This window comes from Girardinichthys multiradiatus, chromosome 14 (genome assembly GCF_021462225.1).
Source record: "Girardinichthys multiradiatus isolate DD_20200921_A chromosome 14, DD_fGirMul_XY1, whole genome shotgun sequence".
NCBI lineage: Eukaryota > Metazoa > Chordata > Actinopteri > Cyprinodontiformes > Goodeidae > Girardinichthys > Girardinichthys multiradiatus.
In genome coordinates, this window is record NC_061807.1 from 18,933,243 (window position 1) to 18,953,323 (window position 20,081).

The 20,081-nt window shown below is 38.6% G+C and overlaps 1 protein-coding gene across 1 annotated transcript in view; it reads right to left on the reverse strand.

Annotated features, from left to right (window-relative positions):
* Nucleotides 1-20,081, reverse strand: part of sema4f (sema domain, immunoglobulin domain (Ig), transmembrane domain (TM) and short cytoplasmic domain, (semaphorin) 4F) — a 74,657-nt gene that overhangs the window by 13,386 nt on the left and 41,190 nt on the right. The window contains exon 2 of the mRNA XM_047386993.1: nucleotides 134-279. Within this exon, the coding sequence (XP_047242949.1) occupies nucleotides 134-279 (146 nt within the window). The remainder of the gene's footprint in view (nucleotides 1-133; nucleotides 280-20,081) is intronic.

Consider the following 20,081-nt stretch of genomic DNA (forward strand, 5'->3'; position numbering starts at 1 on the left):
TGTTTTATCTGGTGTAAACAGGTTATAGTTTGGCCCATAATAACATGGAGATGCTTAATAATTTAGGGTCCATTTCTATCCACACAGCTCACTCAGACACATGCACATTCGCTCTTGTCCACCCCAGTATCACCTTTTTTGGTTGTTGGTTCAGGTTCGTGGTATCTAGAGCTAGTATGGCATCCCTGGCACCCAGGAAGAGGGTGCCTGAGGAAGGGTCCAGGAGGAAGGTGCTGACGTTTGTCACACTCTTGAATGTCTCTCGGTCCAAAACGGTGTCTGTCCCAACAAAGCAGATAAAGAAAGAGAGAGGGAGAATTAGTACCATTTCATCAAAAAGGAGGTTCTGCAGCAAACATCTCAGTTCATGAGAATGTGCCGGGGTACTTTGCCGTGTCTGTTTTGAAAAGTCTTTTTGGATTCTTTGCCTCTATTTTGCATATGGAGCCCTGTATTCAGAATCAAATTCACTCCCCTGGGAGAAATACACAGAAATAATGTACAGTAAACAATAGACTCATCTCTACATAATACATGGTGGGCTATATCAGCTATATTTGTCTCCTCTTCTGAAACGGATCACATAAATCAAATCCCCAAAGCTGTTGAATAGCGCTCCACATCTTGTTTGCTCTCTCAGTCAGTCACTCTCCCTCCTACTCTTTCCTCTTCACAACAAAGCATTGTGTGTGTGTGTGTGTGTGTGTGTGTGGGTGTGTGCGCGTTCGTACCCTCACTACAGAGAGGGGAAAAGCACAGCTGTGAGTTCAGTGTCTTTGGAAATCAGGTGGAAGACTTTGACTGTGTATGTTTGAATGTTTGGAAATCAGAAAGATTTAGCAGCTTTTGTCGAGAGCGCTACAGCACTGACCTTTTATGAAAAAGGCCGGACATACTCAGGGACACACACAAACACACACAGTCTCATGTCCAAAGAAGGTGAAGCAAAAGATTGGTTTGCACACACAACCTGAGCACGCGCTGAGTGTACCCAAACATACCATACCCAAAGATTACAGAGGACTTAATAATAATGCTGATCAGACAGACATAGGAAGTTAATGAAACCTCAAACAAAGCAACCCAAACAAAAACAAAACATTACCCAAAACTCACCGCTCAATTAATTAACGAATCATGACTCGCATCAACAACATGGCTTACACTCGTGTGTGCTGTGAAGATTTAGGCCCGCTTAAAAGATTACATGTAGGGAAGTATTTTACAACTTAAGCACCTCCACGGGCCTAAATCCAATCAATGATTTATGGTTAAAGAAATCTGCTAATAAATAAAATAAAATGAATTAATTATAACATAAAAAAACAAACTGACATGTCTAAAATGTACAATATCAGTATCAAATCAGTATGTGCAATAATTTAAAAAGTAGGTTTTTTTACTAGATACATTTCTTGGCAAATTCTGAAAACATTATTATGCTCTGCACTATCTTCTATAAAAGCATTTTATGCACTTCACATTTCCTTTACAAATTTCCATAATGAGGTAAAAAGACAAAGAGCCAAGACAAGGAGTGGGCTTCATGCCCACTATTTTCTATGAACAGTGCCAACATATGATTAGCAGTATTTAGCTGCCAAAACTCACATATCTGTAGCATAATTATTTCTCCTGATTAAAACTAAGCAAAAAAAGACTAGTTTGTAACATTTAAGATCTCACTTTAGAGCTGGCACTAAACCAAACAGTTTATGTCAGTTACAAAGGGAGCAGACAACAAGCGTACAACGTATATTTAACGCAAGTCTGCATAACTGCTGGGCGTAATTGATCAAAAGCAGCAGCAACAATAGTTTATTGATACACTAACTTAGGTTTTCATCCGTGATGATGACAATAACAAAAATGTTTACAGAATTGGTAAATGTTAAAAAATCCACACGCAGGTCAGCTGTCTGACATTATAACCATTCCTGTTTTACGTCAGTTAGAAATACAAAAATTATGTCTATTTGCCAAACATCAGACAGAGATGTTTTTATTATTTTCATACACGATGCATAATCATCCAGAAATCCTAACTCTATTAAACGACCAAAAAGCTTAGCAGAGAACTAGTTTTAATTTAGATTTTTAGACACTTTGTGAAATGCAGTTTATTAAAAAGAAAACTTTTTCCCACTTTTTGTAGTTGAATCTATGAAGAATACCACAAATGACAGTTTGAAGGACAGAAAGATTGTATTTTATCTCCAACAAGAGGATTTCCAAACAGGTATTAGCTGAAAACTTGGCCTATAGATAATCAAGTGAAGGACAATGAATCTCCTAGATCTGGTTTCTTAAAAAGGTTTAGGCCTGACACTTCTAGTTTTGTTCTCAATTTGTCTACTTTACTCATCTGTCCTTAGCAGTACCTGCACAATACACTGTCATGGCCAGGAGCAAGGACTGCACTAAAAATGAATGAAAAAGCAGACAAATGAAAAAATCAGAAAGCGTAAAGAAATAATGATCAAGATCACTGTAAAAGGTGTGTGGAAGGTTAGGTTGCACATCACTATTGAGAAATGTTAAAAACCAGGTAGAGCAGCATTCTTTCAATGTTTTCCTACTTGCTGCAGGGTAATATGGGAAAATATAGCTAGGAATGATGAGGGAGACACAAAAGCAGACATGAGCACACACCATGCATTATTTTCAAGTCCAGCACAGAATATATAAAAGCAAACTACATTTATTGGGGAGTGTTCAACAGAATAAAACACATTCATCTGATCACATAAGGATGTCAACTGCTAAGAAAGGGCTCTGTTTATGTTCTATAAATTACATAAAGCTGAAAATTCCTGGAGGAGCTGACAGAGAATGGCTCCAAATGCACTTTAGAGCAACATGACCTCCAAATTAGCAGCTGTCGACTGAAAGATTTACTCCGGCCCAACCATCCTTTGTTTCCCTCACGACGAATGAGACTCAAAACGTCGCGTCAGGATGTTCTGGTAAACGCCACTCAGTGCTGACATGGTTTTCTACTTAAGAGTCAGTTTGTGTTTCCGCACTACGTTGCTCTGTTCTGCGAAACAAGAGGATCCCAACACACTGACATCTGCCAGTAACCCAATCACAGACACTTTCTGTCCTCTTGCCTCTGTCCAGATCCCATCATCCAGCTGGTCTGTGTCTGTTTCCCATAACATTTCACATGAATGTCAATTCTCATTTACTAAGAAGCCATCTGTTCGGCTAATGGCCTTCAGGCTATGAAATCACAAGAGCGGCTCTTATTTGCCCGCACACAGGCCCTGAGCTTCCTGGAAATTAGACGGAGATGTTGAGCAACACGATTAAATTAAATGTTTAAATGTTCTGAGCCCAGTTTCACTCCCCCTCAACTGATTGTTGTAATATTCCCTTAAAACCAAGGAGAGAAATAGGTAAACCTCTTATTTTCATGTTTGTCTCATCTTTTATCTGTCGCCATCTCAGCTTTTTGTTGCCATCACACCTCACAGCATTGAGACCACTTATTCAGTCCCACACAACAACGTATTTCTTCATTTCTGGACTCACTCACACACGTATGCATGCAGCCATGTGCAGCAAAATAGACATAAGTGTTAGTGACACGTGCCAAAGGCAAGATCTGGAGCTGTGTCCTTGTGAACTCTCCTCACTGGCTGTGTAGGACACACACACACACACACACACACACTTGCATGATGCCACCACCTGCTGTTCACCCTAATGTAAAGAGATGATTCTTAGAGCTGCACCATCTGCCCTTACCTTACCAAAATGCAGGACTCTGACATATATACACCACTGAGGTTTTAACATATCTTCATAGTGCTTCTAGTCACATAGGACGTGGTTGCAGATGTACATATGTGAGAGTCCGTTTTTTTACCAGTGGGGAATCAAATGTTCAGTGGAGAGGAATGACAATGAAATAAAGTTTGAGATGGATTTATTTTTTTAACTTGCAGGTCGGGTTTATCCCAACCCGACTGCACACTTAAAGCTACCAGCTACCTTTTATACCAAGTTTCACTGATTAAAAGGAAGAAACCATTAACGGGGGGAAAAAAGAAAACAGGAGATGAACAATATTTACAAACATGTAACACCAGAAACAACAAATCGGAACCAACAAATATTTACATCAACCCAAATCCCTTCAACAAAACAAACTAAGGTCAGCCTAAAGAATAAATCAGATCTAACATCACTCTTCTCAGCTGTACCTTCCTCATCTCACTGGTTTGCTCCAAGAGCTCTTAAGCAGCACATGGAGCATGCCTCTACCTCCTGCCGTCCCGCCCCGGTGAGGAGACAAACCCGGAAGAGGTGGGCCTTGTCCTAATAAACAAACTGATTGATATAAACAGATAGAAATTGACATTTCTTAATTACCAAACCCTCTAATCCTGAAGAACACCTGCCAAAATGTCTGAAAAGAAGCACACCATAGAACTCAAGTCAAACAACTGTAACTCAATCATAAATCGCACAGTATTAAAAATCACATTTGATAAGGTAGTGGAACCCCTGGTCTCCATTACAGTGAGGATTGCAACACCAGAGCAATGCATGTGGTAACGAACAACAGCTGGACAGGGTTTTATTTCTAAGCTATAATCTTTAAAATCTATGCCTGCATAGATTTATTCAGAAGATTAACAAGCTAAAGGGTTGGGAATCATATCAAACCACAAAACACCCCCTTTATGAGTGTACTAAGAGCATAAAACATTATTTATTAACTTTTATAGATGCACCTCATATTTTTGATGATCATAACTAGAGTAGGGCTGCAAATGCCCACATGTTTCTGACTTTTTTTTCCTTTCTATCATTTCAATTTTCACCACTATTTGGTTAACTTCAGCATTTCATTAATGAGAAATATTTAAACGGTGTGCCTAAAGGGCGGTAGAAACTATCCCACTGGACCAATACAATATTAGCATGCCGAGTGTAAATGACCAATGACAACTGAAATGTTTCCAACCAGTTATGGCATCCAATCAGACCTTTCCGATTGCAATATTGCATCCACTGCGATGATGGCTGCAATTCAATATATTGTGCAGCTCTATTAAAGTGCATTCCACCTTTGCCTTTAATTTATCACATTCACAATGAATGGCAGGGTTACCCACGTCTTTCTGAGTATCTGACAGTGCAAACAGCTTCAAAAAAACGTCAACAGATGTTATCCTCTCTTAAAAACACATTCCAGTTACAGGTATTACAACGTCCAGTCTGACGCAGTATGAATGGTGTCATGGGTTATCTTTCTGAACGTCAGAATCAAACTAGGCTACAAGTTACCGGACATGTTTGCACTTGGATGTTTGTGTAAATTAATTAGCAGCAATCAACTGATGGCATTGTTGAATTCCTGTTTCAGAATGAGAAGCTTGATATGTTAGTTCATATATTCAGAATAAACATCTGATTTGTTTTCATTCTGTTTCATTTTCTAAATGTTTTCTGCTATTCTGGACCTGTTTCTTCATCTGCAATCAGCGCACCAGTCATCAATCAATAATACTTCCTGTTTTTTGGGGGGTTTTTTCAGATCCTCTTGTTGTTTTCCGGTACCCTGTCAGTTTCTGCTGGTTTATGTGAAGCTGCCAGTTTCACGGTTTATTTTTGGAGTTCTGGAGTCTCAGTTCATTCATTTAAGTGTATCGGCATCCTGAGTCCCTGCCTTTCTGCCTGCATTTGGATCCTGGGTCAACCAACGATTGATGACATCTTGAAGGCATGTCTCATTTTGTAGTAGAATACTTTACAAAATACCATTTATGATTTTAAATTAGGGGCTAAGGAGACAAATCCAGGGGTAGAATTAAACTCGAGCCTCAATTTGATTTGACCACCTCCAGGAAAATATACCTGGGTCTTTTCCTGGTTTGCAACAAGGAGCAAAGTTTTCAGAGGGTGGACTACTAGATGATAATTCTCTAGTTTACCTGATAATGGTTGGACCACTTATTGTTACTAACATATGAATAAGACATGTCTTATCTATGAGTGTAAAGCATTTCTAGCATACATTTAATCTCATTTATAATTATAGTTAGACATTTAATGTGCTTTTTTAAAAGCAAAAAAACAACAATCAGTACAATTTTGATATTAAGATTTTGCAAATATAAATGAATGTTTAATGATCTTTAGTATGTTGGGAGGAAAAATGAAATCTAAAGCAAAAATGTGAGTGGTAGCGGTATAAATGAGTAAGTACTCCTAAAATACAAAATTCTCTCCCCCTCCATGAATCATTCATTCATTATACATTAAACATGACAGAGAGGCTTCCAGGGAAGAAAACCAACAGAGAGAGAGAGAGAGAGCGTGTGTGTGTGTGTGTGTGTGTGTGCGTGCATGCGTGCGTGCGTTGTCCATTAAGGATTTAATAATCTGACTTTTGCTCTAAGGGAACAACCTCTGTCCTGTGGCTGCAGGGCACTGAGGGACCAAGTGGGAAGTGATAAATTATACACCTCCCTCCTTCTTCTGTCAATCAAAACTGACAGGATGGAGGGAAAACCTGGAGGGGGAGACGCACATGTTCCTTCCCCCACAGTCTCTGAACACACACACACACACACACACGAATGTTCGGCGCCTGCCGAGAGACAGGACACAGCTGCATGATCACCACAATCCCACAGACACACATGTATACAGCCACTCAGTGCCATTTTAAATTAGGCAGCTGCAGCTTCCTCTAAATTATACGTTCTGGCAGAACTACTTCACAGGTTAATGCAGAAAACCAGCTTTGGGTGGACTGTCTGAACAAACTGGTGGTTTGACCCGCTCTATGTTTGCATCTCACCCTAAATTAATGCACGGTGAAGAACGAACAGCTCTGTGATCCAAAGAGGAAAACAGTCTTCCTGTTCTATGTTGTTAGTCTTAAACACCTGTTGAAAGCAATCAGGTATCAGGAAACAAACACGTATCAATACACATGTTAATTTACCAACTGTTTTTCATATTTATCCATTGAAAACCCCAGAAAACATGATGGCAGGTTATGTTTGCTGCATTTAATAAAAGTGGAGGTTAGATTTTCCTGTATTTTAACAGTCAGTCACCAGTCAAAGCCGACCAAGGCATAACTGGCCGGTTCATTGGTGTATCATTAGTTATGTTTGGCTTGTTTTCATGATTAAGTGTCCTGTACACGAAAGTCAGGACTTGTGAGTTCCCGGTCAGAAAAACAGCAAGAGTACCCCCTAGATCTGGATTTCTGAATGGGAATGTTTGAGGTCGCCAAGCAGTCTAGAGTTCAGTGTCCAGTTTGTTGGTGTAATGTTTGCTTACTTATTGTTTCTAAATGGCTCGTTGTCTCTCCCATGACTGATGACAGAGATCAGCTATTCAAGTATATCCTGTCTTAGATGTTTTTAGATTGTTTCAAAGTTAGAACAGACGTCAGTTTGCAAAAAAGTTTATCTTTAAAGTTAAAACACCACCAAATTCATAAAGAAAACCAATCCCTATGAGGCATTTTGGAGAACAAACAGCAGGATAAGTGGTGAGTAATTGCTTTACTTTTCAGCATTGTTTCCGTTTCTGTTAGAAATTCTTGAACTACAAAAACCATGAAAAACCTGACAAACTTTTCAACACAAATAAAATATTGAAAATCTAAGACAGACTCTATGAACAAACCTCAAAGCAAAGATGAACCTACAATCAATGTTGACCATTGCACTCTTTTTAACTCATCTGAGCAAATCTTGACACAAACCAACACACCTGAAAGCTACAAAAGCAAAACCGTAAAGCCTGTGTAACATTTTTATACATTTTCTAAATCATTTCTAGACCACTGACAACCAGGCATGTGTCAAAGTTACAGTTTCAAAACTGCTAAGATTTTCCTTCATTCCTAGATTCCAAGAGGTTAAAGTCCTTTCAGTGACCTCGGTTATCTCCAGAATAGTAACATACCCTTGCTCCTCCCCCACCTGTTGTTGGTCAGTCGTTTAGAAAGGATTATGGTTGCAAAAAAGAGCAGAAGAGCAATAATAGTAATAGTAATCTATTAATAGTAATAGAAATAACTTATGCTTATCTGTTTCAATCAAAAGCAGTTTGATTATGTTATTTTTTTGTTTGTGACTCTCATTCTAGCCCATATGCTGATAACTAAGTTTTGTCCAACTTTAACTGCAAACATCTATATCATAGTTTATGTATAACATTATGGGCCAGTACAAAAAAAATACAAAACTAATCTGCACAATTATAGGTCATTTTGTAGTTGGTCCTGGTTAATTGCAACTATTTCTTCTAAATGGCTTAAGTACTTCTAAAACAAATCTCTAATAACTAATTTACCCAAATAATCCCTTAAGAAAGGGGTCCTTAGCCACCGTGCCCTAAACCAATACCGACCATGACAGTACATAATAAATATGTGTAATAATTTCCCCGCTTTTGACGGGCAAAGCATGTGAGAAGTTTTATTTTGAAAAACACTGAACCAACCTGGTCTGCCGCATGAATAAACAGTGACTGTTAGGGTGGCATCAACTAATGCGCATTTAAAAATCTAAAAATCTAAACGATGACTGTATCATGACCGTATTTATTTTTACATAGACAATTTACAACATCTCATTGACCTTCACAAAGGAAAAATGAATGGTACCAATGTTATAGCAGTAGAAGCTGATTTCCACCTGTAGTCCCCAGGCAGGTTGTTGTTAACATGAGAAAAAAATTTACAGAAATTTATGAAAGTAATAGCAGAACAATGTATAGGAGATAATTACAGTTGTTTATCTTGTGTACATTTGCACTAAATTATACATCACAATCTTCCTAAAACCAGTCAAATCTTTCACACCACAGCCCTACACACACTTTGTGAAAACGAAAACTGATTTTTATTGACTGCTGGTAACACAAAGCCTTACAACTAAATAATCTAATACAACATGCAGTGACAACTGAAACTTAATGCTAAGTTTAAATAATTGTGTTGTTTCCTGTATTTCACTGTATGTTCAGTCTGATGAGAACAGCAGTATATTCAGCAAATAAATACTTAAAAGTAGGGCTGCACAATGTATGGACATTGATGGAATATTTAGTATTAACACATTCAATCCATGCGGGGTGTTTGAACCTACTGGAGTAAGACTCCGTTCAACAGGATGAATATCTTATTTGCATGGAACTAGAAATAGAAATCCAAAATAATGCAATCAAAACAGTTGTTTGCTGCACACACTAATGATGATATACTTGTGTTGATAAAAACAATACATTGTGGAAAAGTCTCTCTTCTTAGCATTAGCTGACATTCAAATGTAAAAGAGCCACATGCATATGCAAGGGTGCTAATGTAGCAACCCAAACAGAGGCTGTGTCCTGTAAAAGAAAAGCATATTCAGTTTTACATGCAGAATTATCACCTTTTTTCATGTTGAATTTTGGATTTTCTGTTGACCATGACATCTAAAGGGCTGGAAGTGGGCCAATGAAATGTCCAGGTTTGGTTTAAGTTGTGTTAGAACTTGAATAGTTATCCGAGTAGATTTCAGGTGAATACTAGTAAAACAGGCCTCTACAGTATTAGAACAACCTGTTTGCTTTCATCCTTCAGCAGTGATGTAACAGTAAGAAAGAAACGTGTTTGAGCAGGGGGGCAAAGCCATTAGTCACAGCTCATAAACCCTTTTGTTAACAATTCCCTAACTCCAAAGGCTGGTGACCACTTCCGCTCTGGCCTTCCTCCTCTCCACTCAGCGGTGAAGACATCAAAAAAGCCAAATGACCCTGAAGCACAGGCTTGGCATCTTCTTTGAGGTTTTGCTTAAGTGGGGGCAGCAACACACACATCGATGAAGTCCTAAGGGAAATGGGAGATAGTGAACCATATAAAGGGCTAAGAGAGTTGAAAGGAGGACTTGAAATTGATAGAAAATGCAGGAATAAGCACAAAGGTTGCGACGGGTGATGGTACTTTTTATCATTTAATGGAATGCTACTCTTTTCCTTTCTTGTTTCAGTTTATTCCTTTTATCCCGTGCTTCCTCTCGCGTTAGGATAGGTGAGCGCACTTGCGTGTTTAAAGTTGGATGAAATTAGATGAACCCTTTAATGCTGTACCTTCTACTCCTTGCCACTGTATTCCCATTTTCGAGCCTCCCACCCTCACTTCTATTTACTTCCCCCAATTTCCCAATGTCTCTCCCACCCCCATTCCCCTCTCCCTCTGGCTGTGGATGATAAGCGGTGGCACTACTAATCAGGCTTGCCCTAAATTCGCCCATGCCCCGCAGGATTAGCTTGTGTGTTTGCTGTTGATTCAGAAGCTGGTTGCCAGCAGCAGAATTCTGCACAGAGAGGAAGTAAATAAAGCCCAGAGTGAATGAGAAACTCCACTTCTGTTTCAACGAGTCATCACGTAGACATAATGGTGCTATTTTTATCCTACAGTAAGTAAAACTGTACTGGTAAATAATTCAGCAGATTTTGTTGCATAATTAGTTTCTCAGAATATTTCCAAGAGGAGTTAAGAGATCTTTCTTCATACAAAAAATAAAAACCAGCTTAGTTCTTATTGTACTATTATTAAATCCTGTTCTAGTTTAACCCTCTTACAGTTTAATAAAACTAATAATTTTCAAACAAAGGAACTCACACACCTGCCTTTCTGGGTTTGGGTTTTGTGGGCGCTTGATTTAGACTAAACAAAAGGAGAAATCCTTGTTTCCTAGGCCAAAAAGAACCAAAGCAGACATAGCATTCGCCACACAAGAACAGTTGTTCTGCCACCTCCGTTTTTATCCTGTAGAATAAAACAGGCTATTCATTGTGTGTTCAAACAGCAGATAATGGCATGATTGTAAGGCATGGGTCGGAATGAGATTTTCACATTAGATGTTTAAAGCATTAAAAACATAACAGATGTTTAAATGGATCACATCTATCACTAAGTTTTCAAGCTCTCCTTTCCCTCCTGCTTTTGAACCAGTAAGAAACAATATGTGCTTCACTGACTGGGTACACACCTTCTGGTAAAGATTAAACAGCATGGGACAAGCAGCATAAAGTAGAAATATCCAGGTAAAAACTATAAGTACTGTAAGATTAAACCAACTGTCCACACAGCAAGCCTAACCAAGCATCAGTTTTAATTTCTACTGAACTTTATTTTGCTTTAAAACATGGAGATTTTTATCTGCTGAGCTCAAAACTACCCGGAGAACACACACATATCTCATTAGAACCGCAGAAGCCACACAGTGGCAGTTAACATCTGCATGTCATAAAATCCTTACACACAACGCCCAGACACCGCATGTGATTGCTTAAACAACAGCGGGTCGGTGTCGCGTGTGTCGCTGATCATCTCTGGGCTCACTTTGCCAAAACTGTTCAAGCTGGACAAGCAAACACAAACACCAGGGCAACAACATCTTTAAACTTTAGTGTTAACTCTGATCTTCTGGATGATCCCAAGTGTTTTCTGCTTCACGCTGTTGCTTTATGTTGCTACATGCACTATATTGTCGGACTATTGGGTCACACCACCAAATCAATAAATTCTGGTGTTCCAATCACTTCCATGGCTGCAGGTGTATAAAGTTTGGTATGGAGACTCTTGATTGGCCTGCACCTCCTGACTGAGGTGTGAAGTTTGAATCCTGTCCTCAACACTCCAAAATCTTGTTGAAGATGTTTACAGAATAGTTAAAGTTGCTGTTGCTGGGATGGGTGAGTCCACCAACAAACTGGACCTTATGGATTAAGAATAGGATGTCCTCAAAGTTCATATTTATGTTGTTATCATGAAACAGGTCACTTCTCTGAAATATCACAACCTATGACTTCATTTCCACAGTTCCGACAAAAAAACCCACAGGGTTTGACTAATATGCTAGAAGCGACGGTGTCCTAATTGATCTTCAGCTGACGGTTCAACAGGAAGTAGGAGTGTTTGTGATTCACTTTGCAGACTGCAAATAACTATAACTGTTAATAATTAACATAGTTACATGTCCTTTAGGCGACTGTGGCTCAGTAGGAAGAGTAGTCGTCTTGCAATCAGAAGGTTGTGGGTTTGATTCCAGCTTCCTCCTGCCATAGGTCAATGCACCCCTGGGCAAGGCACTTAACCTCAAGTTGCCTACCGATCTGCGTATCGATGTATGAATGTGTGAGCGTTAGTGAGTGCAATTGGGTGAATGTGGCTGTAGTGTAAAGCGCTTTGAGCGGTCTGTATGACTGGAAAAGCGCTATATAAGTTCAGTCCATTTACTTTACTAAAACTGGGAATGATAGAAAAAGGCTTCTTAAAGTTAACATTTAACTTATGGTTGTATAAATTATTGCAGAAAGTCATAGTCATGCTGACTATGTAGTCATTCAATTAACTTTATTTACTTCAGGTAAACTGGAACAAGAATCTTCCAATTTATCAGTTTATTTTCCACTATTGTTTATAAATGACTAATAACACAATCATTTCGGATGTATGTCCTGCTAGGCAACTTATGTTTAGACCTATATCAGCAAATAGCAGGAGGCACCATAGATATGAATCACCTTTATCGGCTCCATTCAGTGATCATTAATTCATTAAATGCAACAAAACTAAGAACTGTGAATAAGTACTGAAATAATTGGGGATTGCATAAAGGCATTGAAAGCCAAGTAATCATCACAAATCTTTCAGTATTTAGAAAGCAACCCTGCTCCCTATCAGTGTAAATCAATACCAGCTGGTTTAATCCTACCTCATGTGCTATTAAATGGTTTTAGATACAAAGGTTTAGCACAAACATAATATAATCTTTATGGGTGCTAATAAATGCCTCTTATCTTTGAGCAATTCCCTTCTGTAATAAGAGAAAATAATGTATTAAAAAATATTATTAAAGCATTGTATCTGTACTACATATCTTGATAGAAGCAGAGATAAATTAAATGAGAAGCTGCTTGAGCTTAAACCTGTAGGCTCTGACTTTAATATGAAAATAACAGAGAAATTCACAGAAAAAAATGAGTCATTAGAGTCATTAGGGTCATAATATTTCTCTATTAAGCCAGAGTTGAGCCATCGTGCTGTTGCCTCATTATATCTGTATAAGATATTATAAAACAGCTGGGAATTTTTAATTGGTACCTTTTACCTCACGAATGAGCAATTGGTATGATGTCATTTCATTTGGTTTTTTGCTCGGTTTCCTTAAGAAATTAATATAATATAAAAAATGGATGACAGAGCAAATTGGGAGAGCTGAGAAGGAAGAATAAGGATAGAAATAGAAGCATTTTGTTTCCCTTTATCACAGTAACTATCCATCCTGTTTCCTGCCAATTTTTAAAATGCGGCTTCCTTCTCAGTTCTGTCCTTGGTAATGGAGACATTGTGCCCTTAGATTAAAGCTAAAGCTAGAGGGTAAAGGTCATGTCACTAATCATGAACTCATTGTCTCCAAAAGATGTAAATTGGGGGAAAAATCAGTGGGGTTAAGGAGCATCAAGGATAAGTGTCTTATCAACTAATGGCAGCTCATTTAAAAGCAGCTCAGTGCAGGCTTTTAGTCAAAGAATCTGTCCTTCAGGAATGAAAAGAAGGAAATGATGTCCCATTTGGATTATGTTTGTCTTGCCTCAAGCATGAAAATGGACAGTGTAGAAGAACACTGGGTTAAATATCGTTTTCCCTTTCTATAGTCCATCCCTTTTTTTTTACTTGACCACAACATTTTTAAAGAATTAACAAAGGGAGGGAGAAGAAAAGAAACTGGTCATGGTTAATAAAGACTCCTTAAAAAATGTTTTTATGAAGATATGGAAACACAACACTTCTGCAAATGTCACACTGAAATTAAAGGATACCTTGCATGTAGTTAAAAAAAGAGAAATGTTTCCATCCATGGAGCCAGTTTGGCAAACCACACAAACACATGCCAGGTGACCCCACATCCTAAATCTCATAACAGAAACCTCCAACAGCGTCATTAACGTCTGTTTCCATGGAACACTTTTCCATCATGTGTTGTGTCAGGAAACCCGACTGGCTTTGCTGGTTTTGAGTAAAATGATGGTTTCAATTAGACCTGCACTGCAGGAGATTTGTCTGGCAGTTGTTTCAGACGGTCTTTGCTCTCAGAACCGAGTGTTCGATGTACCGAACGAAATTTACCATGTGTGGAATCAAAAACATCCCTATACACTCCACAATGTTTCCCCTTTTTAATACCTAATATGTGCACTTGTGAATTTTATTTTCTTCTCCTTATACAAGATCTGCTCACACGGGGTAACATGTCCACAAGAGAACCCAGACAACCTTCTCTCCAGCAGCCCTCTCCAGAATCCCAAGGCATTCTCAGGCCTGAGAGGACATTTGGTCCTGCCAACAAGTTGTGGGTCAGAATAGGTTTATCCTCCCAGAGGAAGATTCCTGGAAAACCTCAGAGAGGAGGGGTCCTCATCAGATGCCTGAGCCACCTAAACTGACTTCTTTCAAAGCAAAGGAACACCAGCTTTACGCTGAGCTACCACCAGATGACAGAACTCTTCAGTCTATCTCTAAGGCCGAGCCCAGCCGTTCTACCTAAAAAGCTTAGGGTCTTTTGGCCATGATCCATATTTCATGACATAGGTGATGGTCCTACATAATTAGGAGCTTTGCTTTTTGGCTCAGCTCTTTGACTGAGCCCTTATTAATGCAGACTAGGCCCCTGTCGATCCATCTCCTGCTCCATCCTACCATCACCTTTAGGCAGAGACTGACTATTTGACCTGGAAGGGCAGGTTGTCAGCAAATGCCTTGACTTCCTGTGCTGAGCCTGAAAAAGATAAAGAAAGCCCTCTCCACATTGCCTACTTGGATATCCTGAATACCAACGTCATTTTCTAGTCGAATATTTCTCCATCCTAAAAAGTTGGTTTCTTCTTAAGTTGTTTTAAAATGCTGATCCAGTGATGAATCAGCTAAAAATCTCACTATAGACCAAAGACAGAACATAACCATTAAGCTATCTGGGATGGTGGCGCCAGGGGCAGCTTGAATGTAAAAAACTGTAATTTTAGATACAAGTTTTATAGAAAAATGTGAATGTATGCAGACTCGAGACAAGAATGTCTTATCACACGTCTCAGGGGATTGTTACAAAGTCAATGAGATCACATAATCAGCAGCAGGGATGGATGATATAGATTCAAATGTTATTACAGTATTTAGTGGTATTTATTTCCCTGCATGTATTATTTGATAAAACGTGTTCAATATCACTAAAAGTGACATTTAAAAATTACCCACAACAGTATAAAACTAAACATATGATGTACTTCTGCCAACATATTTGGGACATTAATTATGTCTATGTCTCTTCTTGACACAGAACAAAGCAGGCTGTGTGTTTGACCACAGTTCAAAGATGGCAACATTTAACCCCAAAAAACACACTAACCGAGAGGAGATGTTTGAGCCGAAATGGAAAAACCCTTTAATATCACCATCTGTAGTCATTGCTTTTAATATTCTTAGAAATCTGTATATGATATTATATTCTATCATCTGACAGCTGGTGTGAATCTTTTTCTGGACTTCTTCCGTTATCCACTGACTGGCCTCCCTCCAGGTACAGTAGCTGTTCTTCATCACAGATTCATCCCTAAAGCCCTGCTTCCCTTACAAGGCAAAGACACTCTGAGCAGCTCTGCTAATCTGGTTTTCTCTTTCTCTTCCCACTGAGTTTTTAAAAACAGCAGACGCCTTGCTTTAAAGACATAAGTGACTATTTTCCCCTCTTGCTCACATTACAAAAAATATTGCCCTTGCTGGGTTATATGCAGTCCACGCTGCTTGGATGCTGCAAAGCCTAAAGCCATGCAAACAGGCACCTCGCCATGCGTCAGCCAGTGTGTTTATACGAGAGGTTTCGCTCCAGCAGTTCTCAGCAGACACTGACATAAACATGGCACCCTTTCTGACCTGTGATCCCTTCTCCATACAGTCAGGGCCTTTCAGACGGGTTTAGCACTACATCAGCTGATAATTCAGTATCAGTGTGTGTCTGTGCGGATGAGGAAGGACCTTGGAGCTGAACAAAGACTTGTTTCATCAAGTGAGACTGTGAAACTATTTTGCCAGATTTCAAGACAAAAAGGCAGAGATGTAGATGGAAACTAAAAATTTCATGCTAGCCCATGTAAATTTCCTTTTTCTTTTTTTCTGCCTCCATCTATTCTCCCTAACATCAGGGCCGGGCCGCCTTGCCGTTTGTTTGATGCTCCTTTAAATTGCACTCGTTCCCAACTTACTGCCTCCCTTACTCACACTGTATCAGTGTGTCTAAGCAGGTTTCTAAACTATTTAGCAAATGATCCAATCAAAAACTGGAAGCTCCACAAAAAGAAGAAATCAAGAGAGTGAGCTAGAAAATAGAGAAGTGACATCTGATTAAACATAGCCATAGGACTGATTCTAAAATATGTAATTCTAGTCAGAAATGAAGTACAACAACCAAACTAACAAATGTCAAGCAAATGTACATGATTAGGAAGGATAATTTCTATGTTTCAATTTATGAATCTTTATATTGATGAATAAATAATAAATGTTGATTCGCCGAAGGAAGTTAGCAAGCAATTATAACAGCACAATGACTTGAGCCCTGGGCAGCTTTATAACAAAGAATGCAAAGGATTTATTTTTACTATCGTCTTCCAACACTTGCTAAACAAAGATCATCTGTTACTAATTGTTAATGCCAGCGAAGACGTAATATCCTCAAGAATGTATTGAGAAGGCAGACATATACAATGTATATTATTGCCCCCCTCCAGATGTGCACAATAATTCCTTTTATTGCAGGAACATTATCTCACACTGGGAATTTTAGAAAAATCTGACCTTGAATTTGAGTACAATTATTCAGAGATGGGGGAAATCCTTTTAAAGAGAAAGAAGCCCACAACATAACCCCACAAGATGTGACTAGGTAGCAGTTCTCCAATGTTAGGTTCACATGTGCTATTATTGTCAACTTTAGAGAAAGTGATTTGTGAGAACTGTGACAAAGATCTCTGGTGGTGAGCTTGAATCATTGGTGTATGGTCATTCAGTGTGACAGACTCAACGGAAACAGGTTTAGCCCAAAGACAACCTACAATAAATATTAAGCAGGGTCAGATATTGTATTGGAAAAACCTGCAGCTTGGATCTCATACCTGCAAAGAAAGTAAAATATTGGTGCATCTCTACTTTTTATGATAAAAATTGTTCTACATCTCTGTAGACTGTTTACAAGATTTACATTTATCTAAAAGTACTTTTTCCAGAAATTGTAAACTAATTTATTAGACTTAAGCAAGGTGAGATAAAATAATAGAAAGTATTAATCCAGTAAAACATAGAAAATATCCATACTGACTTATTTGGACAATCAATAAAGACTCACATACCCCTTTGTTTGTGTGAGTCCATGAATTTGCTGACTCAAGAGTCGGAGATGGAAAGTGCAGGGTGGACTGAGATTGGGATTTAACCAGGGACATTTTCTGAGCCTGTTTTAACCGCCGCTGCAGTTCAGTTCTCGTATCTAAGGTGATATACGTCTGCAAAGGTCAAAGGGTTAACTGCTCTGTTCTTGTCAAATGAGTGCTGAGGTGCTCTGTGCCTCTGCAGAGCAGATCTAGAGACCAAATTAAAAGAGCAGATGGAATGGTGCACATCATGAATCTCTGCACTGTTGATCAATGGTTTAAGATTTACATATTAAGGAAGGAGTTCAAAATCACACGGAGAAAACAAACCAAATATCGGTAAGTTTCACCCTGGTAATTTAATGCTTCCACTAATCATAAACTTATATTACTCCACGATTTGCCAGATGAAATGTTTGTGATAATAATTAAATCTCAGCTTTTAAATGTGCCACACATTTATGTGAGTCACGTATGTGAATTTAGATGGATTTTTAATTATTTAAGAGGTAATATAGAATGTGGTGTCATTGCCTTGGGAAAGCAAAATCATAAATAGAAATAATAGATCAAGAACAACAAGAGCAGTAAGTACTCCTTGACAATTAGTCTGTTTGAAGCTATGATGCCCTGAATTAATAGTCCACTTTCCTTATTGTTGTTGAGCTTAATAACCTTAGAGCCACACCTCATACAGTACAAACAGACAAGCATGCATGAAGATAATTTCTGCCTAAAGGGTGTGTGTCCTTCTCATTATGCATCACAACAATAGATACGTACAAAGTCACAAAGGAAAAAAGGCAAAGGTCAATCAGGTACAGTAGGCTCCATTCTGTCATTATCTGATCGTCAAAGGCTTCTAGAACAGAACGGCAAGACAAGATGAAACGCCTCATTATGTTTCTTCTGAGTCTCTGTTCTCTGTAGCTTTTCATTGTTGCTTATATGAATGGACCTCAACAAAATATGTTGTATTCTTTCCAATACAAGGATGCCTACCTCACAAGACCACAATCACATATCAACATCTTGTCAGAACTACTTTTGTTTTATGTGGCCATAATTTAGTTCATAAGACACCTCAAAGTATAGAGCTTTTGCTGAGACATCAGGGACTCAGTGCATGCTTAATAATCAGTTAAAATACTGATTCTGATCTTCAGATATTTAGATTAAAGCTACATTTTACACACAAGAATTTCCATTTGATCATCAATTAGAGCCGTGTCTATTCTTTTCTCAGTTACGCTTCCTGATTCAAGCACAGAGTGTTGAAGCTATGTGGTTGATTAATATAGCATCCATTATGTTACAAACTACAGCAGGCTGCACAAAGTGATCTACCAGAACAACTGCACTCAAGAAGGCTACAAAAAATACAAGTGAATAGCTGTCCAATACCATTCCAGTAGACTGACAGGATGCAGCAACAGGTGGGGGAGGGGCAAGACAGCACTTTCTTGGGACTTTAAACCATAGGAACGGTGTGATGAAAATTGTAACAATTTTAGCTGTAGCCTTTTCAAACCTTTGTATACCTTGATAGCAACAGGCAGCTCATGCCTGCTTGTAACAAATGGAAAAATAGGTCTTGCAGCCTTCTTTCAACCAGCTGTCCAGCGGTGTGCAGCAATATGTGGGCGGGATCATGATCAAATCAAGAGAAAACTTGTAACTCTCACACTTCCTAATTAAAATGGCTTAAGCATTAGAAACTGTACAATGTAAAATTTGGGTGGTTTTGAAACCACTTTTACTTTGTAAACCCTAGATACTGGTAACCAAAGAACGGTGTAAATTGGACTTATTGGGCAAGAGGTGATGTGAAATCTAGGATAGTAACACTAGCAAGTAGGTTGGAGCCATTGAAACAAGGTTGCAGCTAAAACAATTTGCTTTTGGTCAAGTTTCACCTTGTAAAATCAGTTTGAAACTGATCACAAACAACACTTCAGCTATTAGCTTTCTGGGATCCTCATTCTTTTACTAGTGTAAAAATACTCTACTACTACTTTAATACTTACAATAGCTTTAAAAATGTCCATCTACTGGATTTAATTCATATTTATTCCACCTGACAGTCAGTGTTTATCTCCATACTACTGAGTGTTTAAAGTCTGCGTCTTGATGCATGTCAAAGCGCTGCGCTTCCCTCACTTGAGAGCGCTGTGGACATGTTTGTTCACATGTGACATTAATATCAAGCAAAACCAGCCTCCAAGGAAACATTTTTGTCATTCATGATGTGTTGTAAATGAAAAAGGAAAATTTCCACAGCCTAGTTCTGCACCACGTCCCATGAGTCCAATTCAGGATATTTATTGTTGCAACGTGTTTCCATCAGACATCTGTTTTAGTGAGGTGCATCCATTCATAGCATTTGCAAAGAAATTTCATGCAAAAAGTGTTTCTTAAACATTTGCAACATCTGTGTCAATAGTATTCAAGAGTAACAGCTGTTCAGCAGTTTTATCAGTGGTAACATCTTTTTATACAGATAAACATAAATGTGTTCTTATCAGCAGACACCATTCAGATCCGTCAAATATCCGTTTGTCCTATTATATGTGGCAGTAGCAATATAATCGCTTTCACATCTTAATCTGTCACAAATCACACATTGTCAT